This window comes from Chroicocephalus ridibundus, chromosome 1, assembly GCF_963924245.1.
Source record: "Chroicocephalus ridibundus chromosome 1, bChrRid1.1, whole genome shotgun sequence".
NCBI lineage: Eukaryota > Metazoa > Chordata > Aves > Charadriiformes > Laridae > Chroicocephalus > Chroicocephalus ridibundus.
Window position 1 is genome coordinate 49,119,032 of NC_086284.1, and position 18,588 is coordinate 49,137,619.

The window sequence follows — 18,588 nt, forward strand, 5'->3', positions numbered from 1 at the left end:
TCTCTCTCCTAAACCAATGAATTTTGACTTAATGGGGTTTTGTGGTTTAACCCCAGCCAGCAATGATGATCATGAAGCAGCTTGCTCACTTCCCTACCCCACCCCAGCAGGGTAGGGAGAAGAGGGAGAAAAGGAGTAAAAAGGGGGAAAAAAGCAAACTCATGGGCTGAGATAAAGACAGTTTAATAGAACAGCAATGGAAGAGGAAAATAACAACAACAATAATAATACTGGCAAAAGAATACACAAAATAAAGTGATTCAACACAAGTCGCTCTCACCACGCAATGATTGATTGCCCATCCCATCCCAAGTAGTGATTGCAGATTCCTGACCCCCAGCCAATCCCCATTTATCTACTGAGCATGTCTATTTTATGGAATATTCCTCTGGCCATCTCCACCTCAGCTTCTATGGGAAGCTGAAAAAGTCCTTGACTAATGTAAGCATTACTCAGCAACAACTAAAACAATACGTGTTATCAACATTTTTCTCATACTTAATTTTCATTCTATAGCTGCTTTGTTTTGGATTAACTCTATCCCAGCTGAAACAAGGACATGGGGGAAACATCCTGATTGATTCTGCTTGTTTTGAAATGTGCTTTCTGCTGTGACACAGCGTTAGTTTTCATATATAATTGTTTGGCTAGATGAGTAGAACACACAAGAAAGAACTGTTCAGAAGAAACTATTTAGAGGAAATGAGGCATTTAAAACACTTAAGAGAAACGTGTGGTCTGGGTAAAAACGAGACGGTATTATAACAATAAAAATAATTAAAAATACCAAACTACTACAAATTTGAATATGCTTTAACATATGTTTGAAATTTATTTTCAGTAAATGCACAGCAGCCACTGCATACATAAACAGTAATATAAAATAAAAATATTTCACATGAACAAACACAAAACTACTGACATGGACTAAAAAGTTTCCCCTAGAACCACACTACTCAACAGTACTATAAAATGGATGTGTTAACTTATGTGAGCACCTAAAGCCATCTTTCATTGTCTTATAATAAAAGTGTATTTCATACCTAATCACACCACTTTAGAGATCAAAACTAGGAAATTTGTTAATTTTACAATGAAGAGGCATTTCTTAGTCTGAAGATCAAATTAACCTCTCTTCTCTAATGTCTGAAGAGTTCTGCTTGATCAATTCCTGTTTCATACTATTAAAATAGTTAAGTTTATTACGAACATTTTCACCAATCTCACTGTTTTGGTAGAAGCAGAGCACGGTGTTCATTCCAATAAAGCAATACAATTCTGAATGCAGGGAAACAAAGAACTTTGCTTATACAAGTAAAATAACATCAGCTTACCAAACTGAAACACAGTAAATAATGTAAAAAAAAAAAATCATAGTGACAGTAAGCAAAATTATTTCTAAGTTTCAATGACTATGCAAATGTCCCTGAAAAATATACCATAGCATTATATTGTATCATATATACGTATATCATATCATTAAGAATAGGTTTAAAGAAATCAATTGAAAACTTTGCATAGGGAAAGTCAATAATTCTCTGAAGGACTGGAAAAAAATCAGGATGGGATAAAAATAAATGACTGTGGTCATACTGTTTATGGAAAGTTATGAGGTAAAAAATTTTGTGAAGTTTTGTGAAACCTGTAGACAAAGGGCAATTTTGTCCCCCAAACCTAGAAAGCCCCAACTGTCTCTAAGATTGGCTGCAGAAATTCCCACAAATTCAAGCGACTGATTTCTCAATGGTTCCAACACCATCTGTTTTATGTTTTCAAATAACCCTTGCCTTTTTCCCTTTAAAGTAGGCTCTGAAAATGTATGTAAATACAGTGATACAAATTCATTCTAACAAATTAAAAAGGCAAAAAGGAAGGGTGTAAAATAATAATTAAATTATTTAAAAAAAAAAAAAAAAAAGAAGATTTTCAGTACCTTTCCACTGGCAGTTTTCATTAGTGCAAACTCCCTTCCAGCACCAAGGACAGCAGACTCCTCATCAAACCCCGTACCTGTGCGAAAGGACTGCGTTACCCCACAGTTTAACCAGGCAGCTTCACACACCAGTTTACGGACCCAACTCCGCCCGGGAGAGTATGACATAAAAAAAAGGGTTCTAAGAAAGTTACAAGTGGAGGAAAAAAAAAAAACAAAAACAAAACCAAAACACGTTTTGCTGCCACAAGAACACTTACTGGGCTAGACCTGTTAAAGTTGTTCAAAAAAACCCAAAAAGCACTAGCATAAGAGCAACTGCAATTGGTCAGACAAAAGGTCCATGTAGTTAAACATGCTTTTGTTCTGAGAGTGACAAAAGCAGACACCTAACAGAGAAAAAAACCCACAAAGCAAAGGCCAAGTGATACTTCTCCAAAACACCTTCGGAGACACTAATGATTTCGCATCTCAAATTCTGATGCAAAGGTGGTTTTCACATATTTAGTATCGTTCAATGCATTTCTTTTGCCTTAATCCAATAAGTGGTCCTTTTAACTTTTGTTGTTAACTTTGACTCACAGAAAGGAAATTATGAAATCCTTATGAAATTCAGTAAGGGCAAGTGTAGGGTGCTGCACCTGGGGAAGAATAACCCCATACAACAGTACAGGTTGGGGGCTGACCTGCTGGAGAGCAGCTCAGCTGAAAGACACCTGGGAGTCCTGGTGGACAACAGGATGACCATGAGCCAGCAATGTGCCCTTGTGGCCAAGAAGGCCAATGGCATCCTGGGGTGCATCAAGAAGAGTGTGGCCAGCAGGTCGAGGGAGGTCATCCTCCCCCTCTACTCTGCCTTGGTGAGGCCGCACCTGGAGTACTGTGGCCAGTTCTGGGCTCCCCGGTTCAAGAAGGACAGGGAACTGCTGGAGAGGGTGCAGCAGAGAGCTACCAAGATGATTAGGGGACAAGAACACCTCTCTTATGAAGAAAGGCTGAGGGATTTGGGTCTCTTCAGTCTGGAAAAAAGACGGCTGAGGGGGGACCTTATCAATGCTTATAAATACTTAAAGGGTGGGTGTCAGGAGGATGGGGCCAGGCTCTTTTCAGTCATGCCCAGTGACAGGACAAGAGGTAATGAGCACAAACTTGAGCATAGGAAGTTCCACCTAAACATGAGGAGGAACTTCTTCCTTTGAGGGTGGCAGAGCACTGGAACAGGCTGCCCAGAGAGGTGGTGGAGTCTCCATCTCTGGAGATATTCAAAACCCACATGGACACGTTCCTGTGCAACCTGCTCTAGGTGACCCTGCTCTGTCAGGGGGTTGGACTAGATGATCTCCAGAGGTCCCTTCCAACCCTATGATTCTATGAAAGGAGTTCTACAGCTTAACTATGTGTTACATGAGCACTATTATGAAGTCCAAGCTTCAAACAATTATATATTTATTATACAACTAGAGGACAATACTGGAAAACCACAGACAGTGCTATAGAAAGGCGGTTCAAAATGAATGTATGGATTACTATGAGTCAAATAACACTTAAGCAGTTTCAAAACCCCTGTCCTTCTCCAAATGTTTATAATGGACCTATACCTTCCTGCACACAAGAAAAACAAAGGGGAAGAGCAGTGTTTCAGTTTTATTATTTGAATTACTAGGCTTGTTATTAACCTTCAAAGAAGAGGACTTACTGATAATGTGCAAGTCTTTCTCCAGATCAAACAATGAGATGCCACAGGCATGCAAGCATTTTCTTGCAAGCTTAAGCTGCAATTCTTGTTGCAGTACTGGCTCAGTACTTGTTGCAAATATTCGCACCACGAAGCCATCCTGTAACAAAAAAAATTAATCCACTTTATACTTCATAATGAATGCATTAGTTACTTTTCACGGCCTAAGTGTATCAGTATAATACTATTTCAGAGTAAATTATCTGAGGATACACTGATGAATTAAAATATATTACAGAAGAGAAAATAAGAAGGTGCCAAAAAAGATAAGCTGAGTATAAGCATCTGAAAGACCTTAAAAGATATATTGTATTCCCTGAAAACACTACGAACACTATGAAAATAGTGAATTGCTATAAAAATAATTAACTCTGAATCTTACTATAGAAATCTTGCTTTTATAACTATTTACATCTATCTTTTAAGCCCTCAAACTTCGGCCGATTCAGAATCCAAAATTCTGCATGCTGTTTAAGAGTGACAGCTTCAAAGAGTAGCCAAAACAGGATTCTGTTTACAAGTGCAGATGAAGTATCTTCATCTGGCCATGTTAAAAAAGGAGTTGCTCCTTTAGCAGGGAAAGGAGCAGAGGAAACTGATTAATCCTGGGTTTCTTATAGCTGCATGTCTGTCACCTGTTGCCAACCCTGTCTCACCCTACCCCTGCCCCATCCCTGTTTTACAGCTTTCTCACTGTCAAAAAAGTGACCAGTCCAGAATTAAGAATGTAATTAACTGTCTGCTGAACAAAACACAGAACAGTTAGAACTGTTTTGCCCCTAACGTAAGCACTTATTTGGGTTTCCACACCTTTGGCCAATAAGAAATTTTCATATTAAAAAAATCTACTGGAATGTAGTAGCTTTCATACCTCTTTCTATTAGATTTGTCTGAAATTCCCAAAAAAACGCCTAAGAAATTACAGGAAATTAGTGAAAAAAATAATTAAAATCTAAGAAATTTATCCCATAGAGACCCTGCAGAATAACATGTTAAGAAGCCATTATTCCATGTATAAGATATTTTTCCTCAGCAACAAAGCACAACAAAGTTTTTCTTAAAACTTATTTGAAAAATCAAACACATCTGAAAAATCTATCACAAATTAAAATGGTGTGGATAAATACCAATATACTGCTCCTTTATGCACAAATATGGCAGTTTCTCATTATCTCTAGTTATGTGGATTTCTTCCTTAGTTGCGTTAGCAAAGAAAAAGCCAAACATTAAGTGAAAAGGAAGTTATAAGTATTGTAAAATAAAAAAAATTAAGTTGAGAGAAAAATAGTTTACCCATCACATACAACACTTACATCTCTAGATGCTGCTATTTGATTAATATATTCTCCATCAGTGAAAAGGATATTCTGTCCTTCAGTATGACAATCTGTTAGAGAAAGATTAAGTAGACTGCATCAGTTCATATTAACATACATATACTGCTCTCTGCATCTGTCTAATTCATTCTCACTACAATCAGACTATAGAGTTCTAGTCTGTCTAAAGAGAGATCATACTGTTCTGATAACATGTTATTTTATGCTAGGATATCCTCTCTTGTCTAAAGCATATAATACTCCTTTATCCCTTTAAGAGTTACTAAAGCACTTTCCATTGTATGAAATGTAAGGGTTTACCCCAACATTTAACTGCAAAAATACTTAATATTTACCTCTGATGGATATTCTAAACTATTATAACACAACTAAATCCTAATTTTCTAAAAGTGTTAGTCTTTCTCCTTCCTCAAAGACTATTTTTTTTAAAAGAGAAGGGCCATTATCTTTAAAGAAAAGTCCAGCATATAAAACCTGCAGAAATAAACGAAACGGAATCAAACTTTTAATTATTCATCTCCTTTTTCCATTGTTCATAAATTTAACCAAACTATTAACTGAAAATCTAGGGGTTTTGGAAAACTATAAAGCATATACTTGAATGCATCACACATTTATTGAAAACAGCTCAGCTATTTCCAAGAAAAAGAAGGTAGGGAAAGAATTCTGCCCATATAGGGGGAAAAAGACCACTTTCTCTACAAGTTTAAAAGTATGTCCCTACACTACCTCTTCTTCCCCTCCTGCTCTGCTGATGGAGCTACTAACAAAGATTTGATAATATATGACTGGAAAGGCACTTGTTTCTCTGATTACGCACAGGAAAGAGACCTGTTCGAAAAATACTACAGGACAGCTACTTCACACTCTAAGTATCTGCTTCATAACCTGAACAAAGATCCAGTATCAGCCATTTTATCTAACAAATGTAATGCTAAATGAAGCACACGTAATATCCTTCTGGCATAACCAGCAAGTTTGCTATTTTTTGCTAGTAGCTGCAGTGTTTTATTAAAAACAATACAGCTGAGAAAAACCCACAGTATTCACAAACCCAAAAACTTGTTTACTTTTTCCTGCTATGCTGCCCAGTCCGATACGGTATCTTATCAGGAATAGAATATGCATTAGGTGGCCTTCTCCAATTCTCACATCTTGAACTAACAGACCTACAGTAGACAACCTCCCCCTTACACGCAGGTACAAATCACAAAGAGGGTCAGCAGCAAGCAGCATGGAGAACGGCAGATACACTGACGTTTGAAATATTGCACTCTCAAAAATAACCTCAGATTTAATGACCAAAGTCAGTTCACGTTACTAATTCTCTGCTGCAAAGTGGTATTTGTGATAAAACAAAAGACTTGTCAATAACCTGAAGAGAAGTTCCAAAAATAATCTAAATGACATTTCTGAAAGGTTATAGGAAGTTGGTGAGTATTAAGATCCCCTGAATGGCTGAAAATTACATGCTCACGTAAGCATAGCAGTAAAAGAACAGGATATTCTGGCCACCAGTGGGTCCGTATTACATTGTTTGGCCTATTTCTCGAGTCATTTCAAGAAGAGGTCAGCCTCCCAGTAAACATTTTGTGGGGTTGTTTATATGTTTGGTAGGTGTGTTCATAGAGGAAATCTAGAACAGGGATGATTTTTTGGTTTTGTTTTTTTGTTTGGTTTTTTTTGTTGTTTGTTTTTTTTTTTTTAAAAAAAATATGTTCTTCAGAAGACTTCCTAAAAATTAGCACCTGATGAGATAACATCCAGGCCCAATGTTAAATATCAAATTAATGGGGAGAGTAGAAAATGGAATATCTGCAAAAAAGTGGGATAGTATAGTGTCTCAGCTAGCAAGGAGCTCTTATGAGCAACTGTAGTCTTATTCAATCTGACTTTGGAAATTGCTCTGGGGGATATATCTTTATCCAAGGTTTCTGTCTGGAGATGACTGTAACAAAAAGGGCTTATGTTTTACTTAAAGGACAAAGCTACAGACACCTGTTAATCACAGCCTCCTTCAAGAGGACTGTCAAGCATCACCTTCTGTATTTATAGAGTGCAACCCGTGCCTGCTAATCAGTACTCTTGAGGTCACCCAGGCTACCCGTAGTTCGCAGTACTTTTCAGGCTAAGGGAATAGTCCTGAGTTCCAAGATACTCGTGTGTAATTTCAAAGAACAATGAAACCAAATACCACATAACTTCAACCTCTTCAGCTGAACATAGCAACCTTTTTTTAAGGTATGTAGTAAGTGTTACAATTAAAGAAATGGTTAAGATGACGATCTCCTCTGTAAATTCAGGTCCAATCACGTAGAAAATCTCATACGATTCAGGGATTCTTTTATGATATTTGGACTGGGAAGGCAGATCCACAGCTCAAGGACAGTGTATGAAGCTTGACAAAGGCATTAGATACAAGAACGTTGACACACAGCCTGGTAGTTCCAAATACATTGTTAGATTTGCTAGATCATCTATCAGAGCGGAAAGACTACCCTTTGAAATACAAGTTTACGGTTTCAAGAAGCTGGTGGATCCTACTGTCTGAGAAAGGAGAAGATAATCTTCCATAGTCCACTGAGTTCTCTAAGGTCATATGACTTCTAGCTAGGATCAGCTTCTAATCGCATCTCCTAAGGAACTCCTAATCTCCTAACACATCCCTGTGTGAATAAATATGAATACCTTATTTAAATGCATTATCACCAACCCAGGCATTTGAAAGAGATTAACTCCAGATAGAGCCATGTCTGAATATCATATCAGCTAGGAGGAAATAGCTGGAGTCATATCAGTGTTCAGCTGTTAGCAAGGTTACTGCCCTCTAGTTCTATCCGGTGTGGTTTTTCAGAACTACGGTATGTTGCAAGTCATTATTAAGATTACAGTGGGGCAGCTACTACTATTTAGAGTTATGTACTTACTCAGGTTTCCTCAGGATAGGTCACATACCCTCCCCCCGCCTTAATTTCTTTCCTTCTAATGGGAAATGGAAATAACCAGAACTGGACCCCTTTGAATTTGTCCTAGCCAAAAGAACAACGCCATATCTGCTCACAATATAACTCTGAGATAAATGTGAAGTGCAGAAAGTAAAACAGCAAAGTTCAAGGGCAGAAATACAAAATGTTATAAAGAACATCTAGCATCCACTTCGACACCAGCACAAGCCACATGAAACGCAATTGTGTGAAGTAGTTTGATGCACTTCTGAATGGGTATTCCCACAATTAGTAAGATTTGCTTTTGCACTGAAAGATTAATACATTTTTGTTTAGAAATCATACTCTTGCTTAATTTTCACCTTTTTATAGTAGTAACATAGGGCTGTCCTGCAGAATGACACTTGTCACTGAGATTTGCAAAAGAAAGCTAACAGTTCAGAGATGTGGACTTTAAATATGCTCAAGTGTTCCTCCAGACTTGCATGAAGAGTACTGATTTGTTTACTAACGGTAACATAATTAAGGACCTCTAAGGATCCTACTGGTTGAAGAAGCTGCCTTAAGGTGAAGAAAGTAGAAAAAAAATCCTAAAAGGCAATTTGTCAGGTCCTTGAGTGTGCTCTCACTCAAATTTCTCATACAGCCCCACAAAGGCCAAGCAGCTTAAACAGACATCCATATTTTAAGGACTCACAGAAAGTTGCATAGACTAGATTCTACATTCATAGTTTGTTTCAAAAATTAATGTTTGTGTTTGAAATACAAAAAGCCTTGAGAATTTTTCTGAGGTTTCAGTCAGCACCTTCTTATTTATGTCAGGATGCAACACAAAATCTTTCTTCCTATCTATAGAATAAGCCTGCCATTGTTCGATCAAAAGATATTCTTGTGCCCTTCTACTGTTTACATGAGTGACTAAGAACAGATGTGCTTCACCAGGAGGCCATTAAAGCATGTTCCAGGAACATCTTCATTCTCTTAACAGAGACTGAAACTATGAGGCTCCTCTATGAAAAACCCAAATGAGGACAAAACTACAAAAAAAAAAATCCCAAAACAAATAAACAAAAGCCCACCACCAATTTAAACATCAGAAGCATGGGCCATCACTGTTCATTAGCCTCCTTTGTTTTTTGGATATATTTCTATCTATATTAAAAACCAAATGGTTTTGGTCATAGTTTGTAACTACCTACATGTAAGAGGTACACTTAACACTGGAAACAAAGACATATCTGAGCTAAATGCTCAAAGTTCAAATAAGGAAGACATAAAAGTTCTTCAAGAAGGAAGTTAAGCTCTGAGTCTTTAAATTAAGATCACCATACATTCTAAAACGTTGCAATATTATTCCAGTAGTTGGAGTAAGATGCAAGACCTCTGAATGAAATACTGCAGCTGTTCTAATGCAGCAAACCAAAGTCATAACAAAGCAGTCTCTTTGCGATCTCAAAATCTCTCTCAATTTCTCTTCTGCTTACCTGAAAATACATAGCATGTAAACAGTAAACTATAACCATCTTCTCATATCTGGAGGTTCATACCTGGCAAAGCAACTGTACCGTCTTGTTCCAAAGTTTCAGGGTTTATTCTTATGGCTGTCATACTGTGATTATTCGCATCTCTATATAATAAATAACCCTGGTAAAAGTAAGAACATATATATTGGTATGAAAAAAGTCTTCAATACATCAAAGGATAATGTCTAAAGTGAGAAAATGCAATCGCTATTTTAGGCATTGTTTAAAAATTTTGGAAACCTTTAACATCAGATTTGTTTCATTTTGGTAATCAACTTTTTTCCACTAATCAAATTCTGCAATAAAAACTGGAAATTTAACCCCTTTCTTCCACACTTTCTACATGCTGTAGATCAGCTTGCTAAGGCTTGTATACAGCTTTTGAAGCCCCATGTAGTAATTCTTTTCTACATATGTGTACGCAGTTACAGTTAAAAGCCACAGCAAAAACCCTGTTCCTGTCCCCACTTGCCAAATCAACAAAAGATTCATAGGAATTTCAGAAAGGAGATACATATATTGCTGTATATAGAAGGGTGATCATTAATATGTGCATTAAAAATGAGAAGATTTTTCAAAAGTGTTAGTTAACTAGTTTGACTCCCACACTAACAAGATTCCATGTATTTATTCTTTCTGAGCTCTTCATCAAAGAAATTCCCACAAAGTACATGGTAATTTTGGTGACAGCAGCCATAACACAAGGTTACATACAATGAGTTCTTATACCACTCACCTCCCAACCATGCCTAGGGAAATGGAGATATTCAGGAGTAATTATTTCATCTTTCTGTTTCTCCATGTGCAGAATACCTTCATTTCCCCCAAATCACCTATTCTGGTCAGCAGCCCACATCAAGAAGTCTCCCTTTGGTATACTGAAATAGTGTCTCTCTGTTCATATGTATATACTTTTTTAAAGGTTTGATTCAGTCAACAGTTTAGAAGGTTTCTCAGTAAGAAGATCTGCCTACCTGAAACTCATATTTAAGGTTTATTGTTTATACCTATAACTTTGAGTGCACTTTTAAACAAACAGTCAAGTAAGTTTTGCTTTAGTTTAAGCCAGACGGGTTGCATAAGCCCCCACATTTGCATAATATGCACAGATCCATAATGGTCTTGTATCTTTTTCTATTCTACAACGCCCATGAATTCTGCAAGGGAGCAGGGTAGAAACACAGTTGGGGACTTTACACTTAGAAAGCACTTCTGCTATAAAAGCAGCCACAGGAAAGGAAACAGATTACTTAAGAGCACTTATGAACACAGTCATGCAAGGTGACTGAGGTCAAGCAAAGTAGCATTCACCAACGGGAGGGTTACAGAGGCCACTATGAATAACGACTAAGTAATGATTCTGCCAACACAATGTCATAGCAGGAGATATGACAATGGCTTTCACTTGCTTGAACCATGACTGGCCTCAGGTGGGGATTCTACATATCTAAGTATGGATGCATTTCACAGGGAGGTCACTAAGGCTTAACCTCAGAATATCTTCATTTGTCAAAGAGTCAGAGACCCTAATTACAGTCATCTAACAACAACAGAAAAATCCAACCAACCCTTTTCCTTCCATCTAAACTACTTGAATTTTCCTGGATAAATCAATCTGTGCAATGAGAAAGAACAAACATACACAAATTACGAAAAATAAGTAAAGAGCATTAAAGCAGATAAAAAAGCTTTGGTCTAAAATAACTTAGACGATGAAGTAAGAAAAATCACTTGAATTTGAGCTGACTTAACCAAGCACGAAGGGAAATGAGACTGAGGGCACATTTTGCCTCTTTTACAGACACATACTTAGTAATAAGCGCAACTTACGCATCTTCCTATAAATATAGCCCCTGAGTGACATTTTTCTAAATAGCAGTGCCTTTGGGTACAGTCACTATGTGGGTGCACACACCTGTACAAGCACCCAAAGAATATCGAATATTTTTACAGCTATGTACAGAATGTCCGAATGTATAACTCTATATCGTGAAACTGTATGGATCCTATTCCTTTCCAAACTGATAAAACAGGCTCCTGAACGAATGCATCCACACACATTTGCATTACGCGAGTACACCTTTTGGTGACCTGTTGTAATACTAAACAAAACCAGATTTCAAATACATACATATATATATAAAATAACTGTAATAATAGGATATATATTTGTAATTAACAATTTCACTTCAAAAGCATGGCAAGGAATACACTTAATTTCACACTGAGACAATGAGACCACTCAGTTAATAGTAAATATACAATAAAAAATTCTCAGTAGTTAAAAAATGAAGCAAATTAATTGCTCTCTGCAATTGAGTTTTGGGGGTTTGTGTTGGTTTTTTTGTTTTGTTTTGGGGTTTTTGAGAGAGCGTGCACTCAGTGGTAATAACAGGATTCTAAAAAACGCACTATTTTTATAACGAATGGCAAAGACATACAAAAAGGTGGTTGATATTCCAGAAATGGACTAACTCTAAAAAACCAAAACATCCAAATATAGATAACTTTGCAGTGGTAATGTCAAGAATTGACTGTACAATTCATAAATTTATGTTAAACCATTGTATTTATGAATTGTACAGTCAACTGATGTGCGCTTCTTAAATAATAGTCTTTACAGTGACAACACAAATCAATGACATGTTTCATTACTCCTTTCTATATGCCAGTACCATCAGATGTCCCTCATCTTCCACTATTTGTCAGTACCAAAAAATTGATTTTTATAACTAAAGCCAAAGGAACAATACAATATCCATGTAAGCTTACTCTAAGTCAAAGTCTACTTAAATTACCCATGAGGGATGAGGGGTGGGGTGCATGTTTTATGTTTTAATTATTCACCTACCTGAGCATAGCCTAACCAAGACTTTTTTTCCTTTCTGTTTTTGATGCGGGACGTAGAATTGTATATATGGCCCTGAAAAGCAAAAAACTCCAATCTTTTAACAAAGATCAGTGACAATTTTAGACTTAATCATTTACCATCTAAATAACAATGTCTTCAACCATATTGAGAAGTGAAAATTGTAAGAAAATGCTGTAAAATTATCATAGAAATCATCAGAAAAATATAGACAAGCTGTGAAAGAACTAATCATTAGTAAGCTACAGAAAATTCTCAATGGAAACAGGACTTCATAAAAGTTAAGTTACAATATTAACTATCTTCATCAGACAAGAAGAAATCACATTACCCTCACTGTCCCACTGTATCCAGAGCCGATTTTGTAAAGTCCATCTTTACATAAGAGATAGAGGAAAAAACCATCACTCTGAAGTAGGCACTGGTCATCTTCATCTACACATATTTCTTTCAATGGCCATTTGTGCATCAAGGCTGCCTTCTTTATCCCGTTACTGAACCAGTCCTGGATTTGGATTTTGCCCACCAGAACTGCCTGTACACTCCGCTGAAGAGAATTTAAAATGGTTGGCACCTAAACAATAAAAGAAATAGTGAGTGAAATACATGATTATTTTTTAAATGTCGTATTTTCTGTTCTCTCTACAACTCAAGACAAAGAATTACCTACTCTTATCTCAAAAATAGTGAGGGGAAAAAAGGTTAACTGAATTTACACAGTAGATCTTCTCAGAACTCATGTACGTATCATTTACATAAATTCCCAGATACAGAGAAGTTTTAGTGCAAGACCTGAATAGTCTGACAAGCATGGCTGCCATTATTGGTGAGGATAGCAGAGATTGCTTGCAATGTTCTTCCCGTCTCTCCCCACGCAGCTACCAAACTGAAGAGGCAAGCGCAGGAAAGTGCTGTCAGGGACTGTCCTGTACTGTCATTCATTCCTGTGCTACGGACAGTTATCTCCAGAAGAAGCTGGAAGAGGGATTCTGCAGATAAAACACAGAAATTACATCGACTAGTCGCAAAATCACACCAAGCAATTTGCCAGTCAATAGGAAAACAAACTTACAAAATACACGATACATCTTTCCTCAACCATTAAGTTCAGCCCTATTTCCAGACAGAAAAGAAAGCATCCCACTTAAATAGGCCTACAACATCCCTAACTTTTCATTCTTCTTCAGTCAGAAAATGTCGAGACTTGATAATCACAATGTCCAGAGAACAAGAAAAACTAAGTCCTTCTGTTACAGTGGAACATATTAATAAGAAATGGTCCAGAAGGAGTTACTTTACCTGCCTATTCAGTCTACCTCATCTCTGAGATGATGTGTAGGTCTTGACCAACTTTGTCTAATCTTTATGACCATTACCCATGTTGAAGCACATCCCATTTCTCAGAAACGAGCATTTCAAATCAAAGCTTGAAAATTATTTTGATCGTATGTCTCTTTTCAAGCACTGTTTAGCAGTTGAAAATCTGTAACAATCAAGGTGTGAACACAAATCCACCTCCATTTTTTATAGTATACAAAAATAATCACTAAGGCTGTAATCAAAACAAAGCCTTCTTTGTAGCTTTTTGATACTCCGTGCATCAATACAAAATAAAAGCTTTCTGTAGCAAGTTACTATCATCTTTAGCAACAGAATATTGTTGAGCCATAACACAGGAAAACATACACAGAAAGTCTTAAGATATTTTTTTTTAAACAACAGACACTACGGCCTAGCCTTCCTTGCAGTTATAAACCATCAAATACTATGAATTAACAAAAGATATTTGGATTTTAACTGAAAGGACATAATCAATCATACATTCAAAGCCATCAGGAGTTCAACTTTTATTTTCAATATCATTAAAAGCAGGGAAACTTTCGAATGGCCAGAGGAAGTAAAAGCAAGAATTCTGACACTTTGTTTAGCACCTTTAAATTAAAACATTAAATAGCTAAGCTACAGATTACAACAGCAGATTGCAAGAGAAGTTCACTGTAGAACTATCTTCTTTCCAGTTAAGACCAGGTATTTTATAGCTTCAGTAAGACAAATGAATCATAATTTGTAAGCTTTACTATGTTTCAGTGAAACTGCATTACACAGCAACAAAGTATGAACATTTTTTTAACATATATACCCACCTTTACAGGCCAACATTCCTGTTCTACCAAAGCTTAATGCTGAAAAAGTACTGGTTACGTACAGCAGGAGTTTACACTCCAGAATAAAGTCAGTCTCTTGAGAACAAGCATGTTACTATCTCACAAATACTTGCTGGAACCATTTTCTTCTGGCCAATGCAATAACAGATGTATATAAATACAAATACAGTAACAAATGAGATACTACCTAGGACTTCAGGAGGTTCTGACTGCAGGCCTTCTGGTTGCTGGCCCTGGAGCACATTAAGTAGGGCTTGTAGGCTCCTGAGACACAAGGATGGATGAGAAAATCTTGTCTCCTTTATCAGTTCAAAGACTTCACACAATCCAACTTCAATGATCTAGAGAAGTACAGATATTTCAGAATATCTGTTAATATAATATTTTTGTGTCGTCATTAATAAAGATATATCCCAATGTTCACAGAACAAGACAGTTATTTGAATAACAGAAATGTAGTACAGAATACAATGGTAATTCAAGAGAGAATCAGAATCAGGAACCCACCTACCCAACGTACTAGCAAATATTACACAGAAGCAACGTCATTATATGAAAGACCACATCTAAGCAGAGTAATAGTTCCCTGGAAATATAAGAAAACTTACAATTTTTTGGAAAGTGTAAGAAACTGTGCCTCTGAGCCCTTCTAATTTCTATTGAGTTCACACTTCATTTGACAAACCTCTTTTTCCTTGCTCATTAATGTGAGCCAGCAAGCCAGAATCGGCTTGCAACCTGACTTCCCAACTTGAGTAATGATGCATTTGACAGCTCATACTGGCAGCACTCGCACTTTCCCCTCCAAAGTCTCTGAGATTCCTCTTGTGACAGTATTAAAAAAATAAAGATTAATTACTTGTCACTAAAACTCCGTATGTACAGCCATGAATTATGCCAAGTAATACAACATCTGTAAGAGTGCTGTTGCAGCCACTCCAACTTCCCTTTTAGCATGCCTGAATATTCTGAGACTACAATTATGCTCCTCTCCACTGACTGTTCCCTGTCACCTCCTTCTCAAACTCAGTATGTGACAATGAAGAGGATGAAACTAAAATGAACAGGATTAACTCATTACAAAGAAGCAGCCAGATCTTCAAAACTTTACTATGTGTTATTGTTAAAAGCAGAGCCCCATTGTTTAGAGTGTTTAATATAGATTCATCCCTGAGTAAATCTATATTTCTCTCTATCACCCCAGAGTAAATCTATAGAGTAAATCTAAAGAAAAAGACTGAAATGTGAAAATAAGTAAAATTGTTAATGGAACCGTCGCTTAAGCTCAAAACAGATCTATTCTGACAGTCAACTGTAAGTTCTACTGGATGCCTTCTAATTGTCTTTGCTGTCATTCAATTTATTTCAACTCCTGTCTTTCAGAAGTTATTTTACAACCTGTTTCATTTTTGGAGGAAGAACATAAACATGATTTGTTGAAGACTTGATTTGATTAAGTGCAAAAGCAATCTTCCTGCGAATTGCACCTTACGTTTCATATCTTCAATGGAATCAGAGAAAACACATGCATGGAACCTACAGGGGAAAAAAATTGTCAACAAAATAACAGCACAGATGGTTCTTCCAGGATCCAAAACCCAGCAACATCTTGCAGGTGAAAGAGTAAAAAATACACTGTAGTACATTTTCAGAAATACTCTTTCTTTTCGGGCAATAGTATCTCTGAGAGAAACTGAGAAGTTCATTCTGTTCTCCCCAGTCTTCAGACAGCAGCTGACAGACAGCTGGAGAAAGCAGAGAACCTAACACAGTGGAGAAAAATCATTTGATGAACTTCCACTACAGTAGGAATCAACAATGGATAGTTCTGCTGGGATTTTTGCCTGATCTGTACAGGTTTGGGGTTGGGTTTTTTGGGCGGTTTTTTTATTTGTTTGGTTTTTGTGTTTTGTTTGTTGGGTTTTTTTAACTGTTTGAGATCAATAGACTGAGCAGGCTTCTTTAAAACAGGTCTTTTCACCTTCAAATAAGTAAGTAAATATATAGATATATATATATATGTACTTATATTATATATACATACACACACACATATATATAAATAATGTGGGTATCTCTCTCTCAACTCCTCCAAACTGTGCACTGAAGGCCAGAATAAGCAAACAGATCTTTTCAAGCCATCTTAAGCTTGTTCTTGCAGCTCTCTGGAGGGTCTCTGAGCCAAAACCAGCACTCCCTGCAGCCTCAGTCTGTGTCGCAACCTGCCAGCTCTTACTGATGCTCTCCCTCCACACAGCCATCCTCTCATTCCCTTCGCAACATCTTTGAGACTTGGGATCAAAAAAGCATAAACCCACCTTACAAAGGGTACACAAAATTCCAGCCTAGAAGACGACATAATGACCCATAATTATTTCCTTCAAAAAAACCTATTTCTTCAAGAAGTCTAATCTACACTATTTTTTTATTTCCTTTGTATTCCCTCTCTCTTAATTGCCCAATACCCACATTTCTTTGTTTATTTAAGAATACATACATAATACTGTGTATATTTAATTCTCTGTGTCAATTTACATGTATATTAAATGCATACAAAAATACTTTACACAGGTAACACATTCTCCTAATAAATTTTAAAAGACTTAAAGTCTGTTTCTAAAGAGAACAGTTATTTTTAATTTTTGTTACAACTTTAAAGTTTTCAATTTTGCTTACACTTATTACCTAAACAAAAAATGTATGCCACTACAGGAACAAAGAATATTAGTCAGTCAATTACACCTTAATTTGGCATTTGTTCCTTTTCACACAGGGCTTTTGCAGATCATCCATAACCCAGTGTTAATTTTAATATCAAGGGCGAGCAACTGCAAATCAGATCAAATCAGTAGAACTGAATCTGCCTTATTTCAAGTAGAGAGAATTCCCCACAATTGGCAAAGGTACTAAATAAATAAGGTACTAAAGAAATAAGTCAAGCAAAGCCAAATACTTCATGGAAATCCAAAAATTCAAAGCTACTACAGCAAGTTATGAAACGACTGAACAAAATAAACTGTATTGTACGAATATACGAAGACCAGCAAATTGCATCTCTGTGTCTCTTTTAACATTTGTTAAAAACAATTTTTCTCAACCTTATCATAGAAATTGCATAGGACAACTTTTAATTCCAAAATGTATTCTAAATAAAAGCTTTAACAAACCTTACTTCTTCAAGTTTAAGACTAAAAAAAAGATACATCAACAGAACACCTAAGATGCACAAAAAATAGAATGTTATCAACTGTTTCCCAACTAAATGAAGAATTTTCACAAGCAAAAAAACCTCACCAAGGACTAACTTCAATTTAGTTTGCAAAAATCTGGAAAAGCACAAATCCTTTTTTTAAATGCTTTTACATATTTTTTTGAATCTGACTTTCACCTCATTGCCAAACTCAAAAGACATCAGTACTCTTTTTAATAAGCTAACCATAAGCCTCAGAAACTTTAATAACTTTCTTCTTTATATTAAACAAAGTAAGCCCAACCCAATATTGTTCATTATACATAAGAACCAGACCATAGCATACTCAAAGCATGAGACAATGAGACAATATTCAGGATACAAGACATTTACTTAGTTAGGCTCTAGAAGTTTTACTACCTGTGAGACAACTCCAAGCGGATGCCTTTTTCAAATGTATGAATGCAAGTGAAATTAATAATAAAAAGCATCTTACCTTAAAGAGACCTAAACCATCTAATATTAGATAGTTACTAAAAATACTGAGATTTTACCAAGCATCTAAGTCATTGTTGAATTAGTAAAAAATTCTTGAACTCTTAGATATTTTGTAGATTCTTTGCTAAAAATGAATAGTTTGAAAGCATACTGATTTTCAATTTTATATTTGCTGTATCAAATGTAACAAAATAGCTCACTGATTTTCTGTTTTGAGAAAGGAAAAGTAAAGCTTCCTACCTAGGGTTTCTGCATCATTGTTTCTAAGCCACTATCTTTTTTAAACTGCACCACCTTTCCATGTCTCTCTTTGATAAATTCTCCAACACGTTTAACAATACCAGTGTTTTAGTTTGAACATACAAGTGTTCTGTCCATATTGCTGGTAAATCT

At 36.3% G+C, this 18,588-nt stretch overlaps 1 protein-coding gene across 13 annotated transcripts in view; it reads right to left on the reverse strand.

Moving 5' to 3' along the window:
- MYCBP2 (MYC binding protein 2) overlaps positions 1–18,588 on the reverse strand; it is a 200,425-nt gene that overhangs the window by 144,437 nt on the left and 37,400 nt on the right. For all 13 annotated transcript variants that reach the window (XM_063335960.1, XM_063335975.1, XM_063336007.1 and 10 more), the window contains exons 4-11: positions 14,695–14,848; positions 13,135–13,331; positions 12,674–12,916; positions 12,325–12,396; positions 9,498–9,594; positions 4,982–5,055; positions 3,630–3,768; positions 1,934–2,010 (exon numbers count right to left, since the gene is read on the reverse strand). In XM_063335960.1, the coding sequence (XP_063192030.1) occupies positions 1,934–2,010; positions 3,630–3,768; positions 4,982–5,055; positions 9,498–9,594; positions 12,325–12,396; positions 12,674–12,916; positions 13,135–13,331; positions 14,695–14,848 (1,053 nt within the window). The remainder of the gene's footprint in view (positions 1–1,933; positions 2,011–3,629; positions 3,769–4,981; positions 5,056–9,497; positions 9,595–12,324; positions 12,397–12,673; positions 12,917–13,134; positions 13,332–14,694; positions 14,849–18,588) is intronic.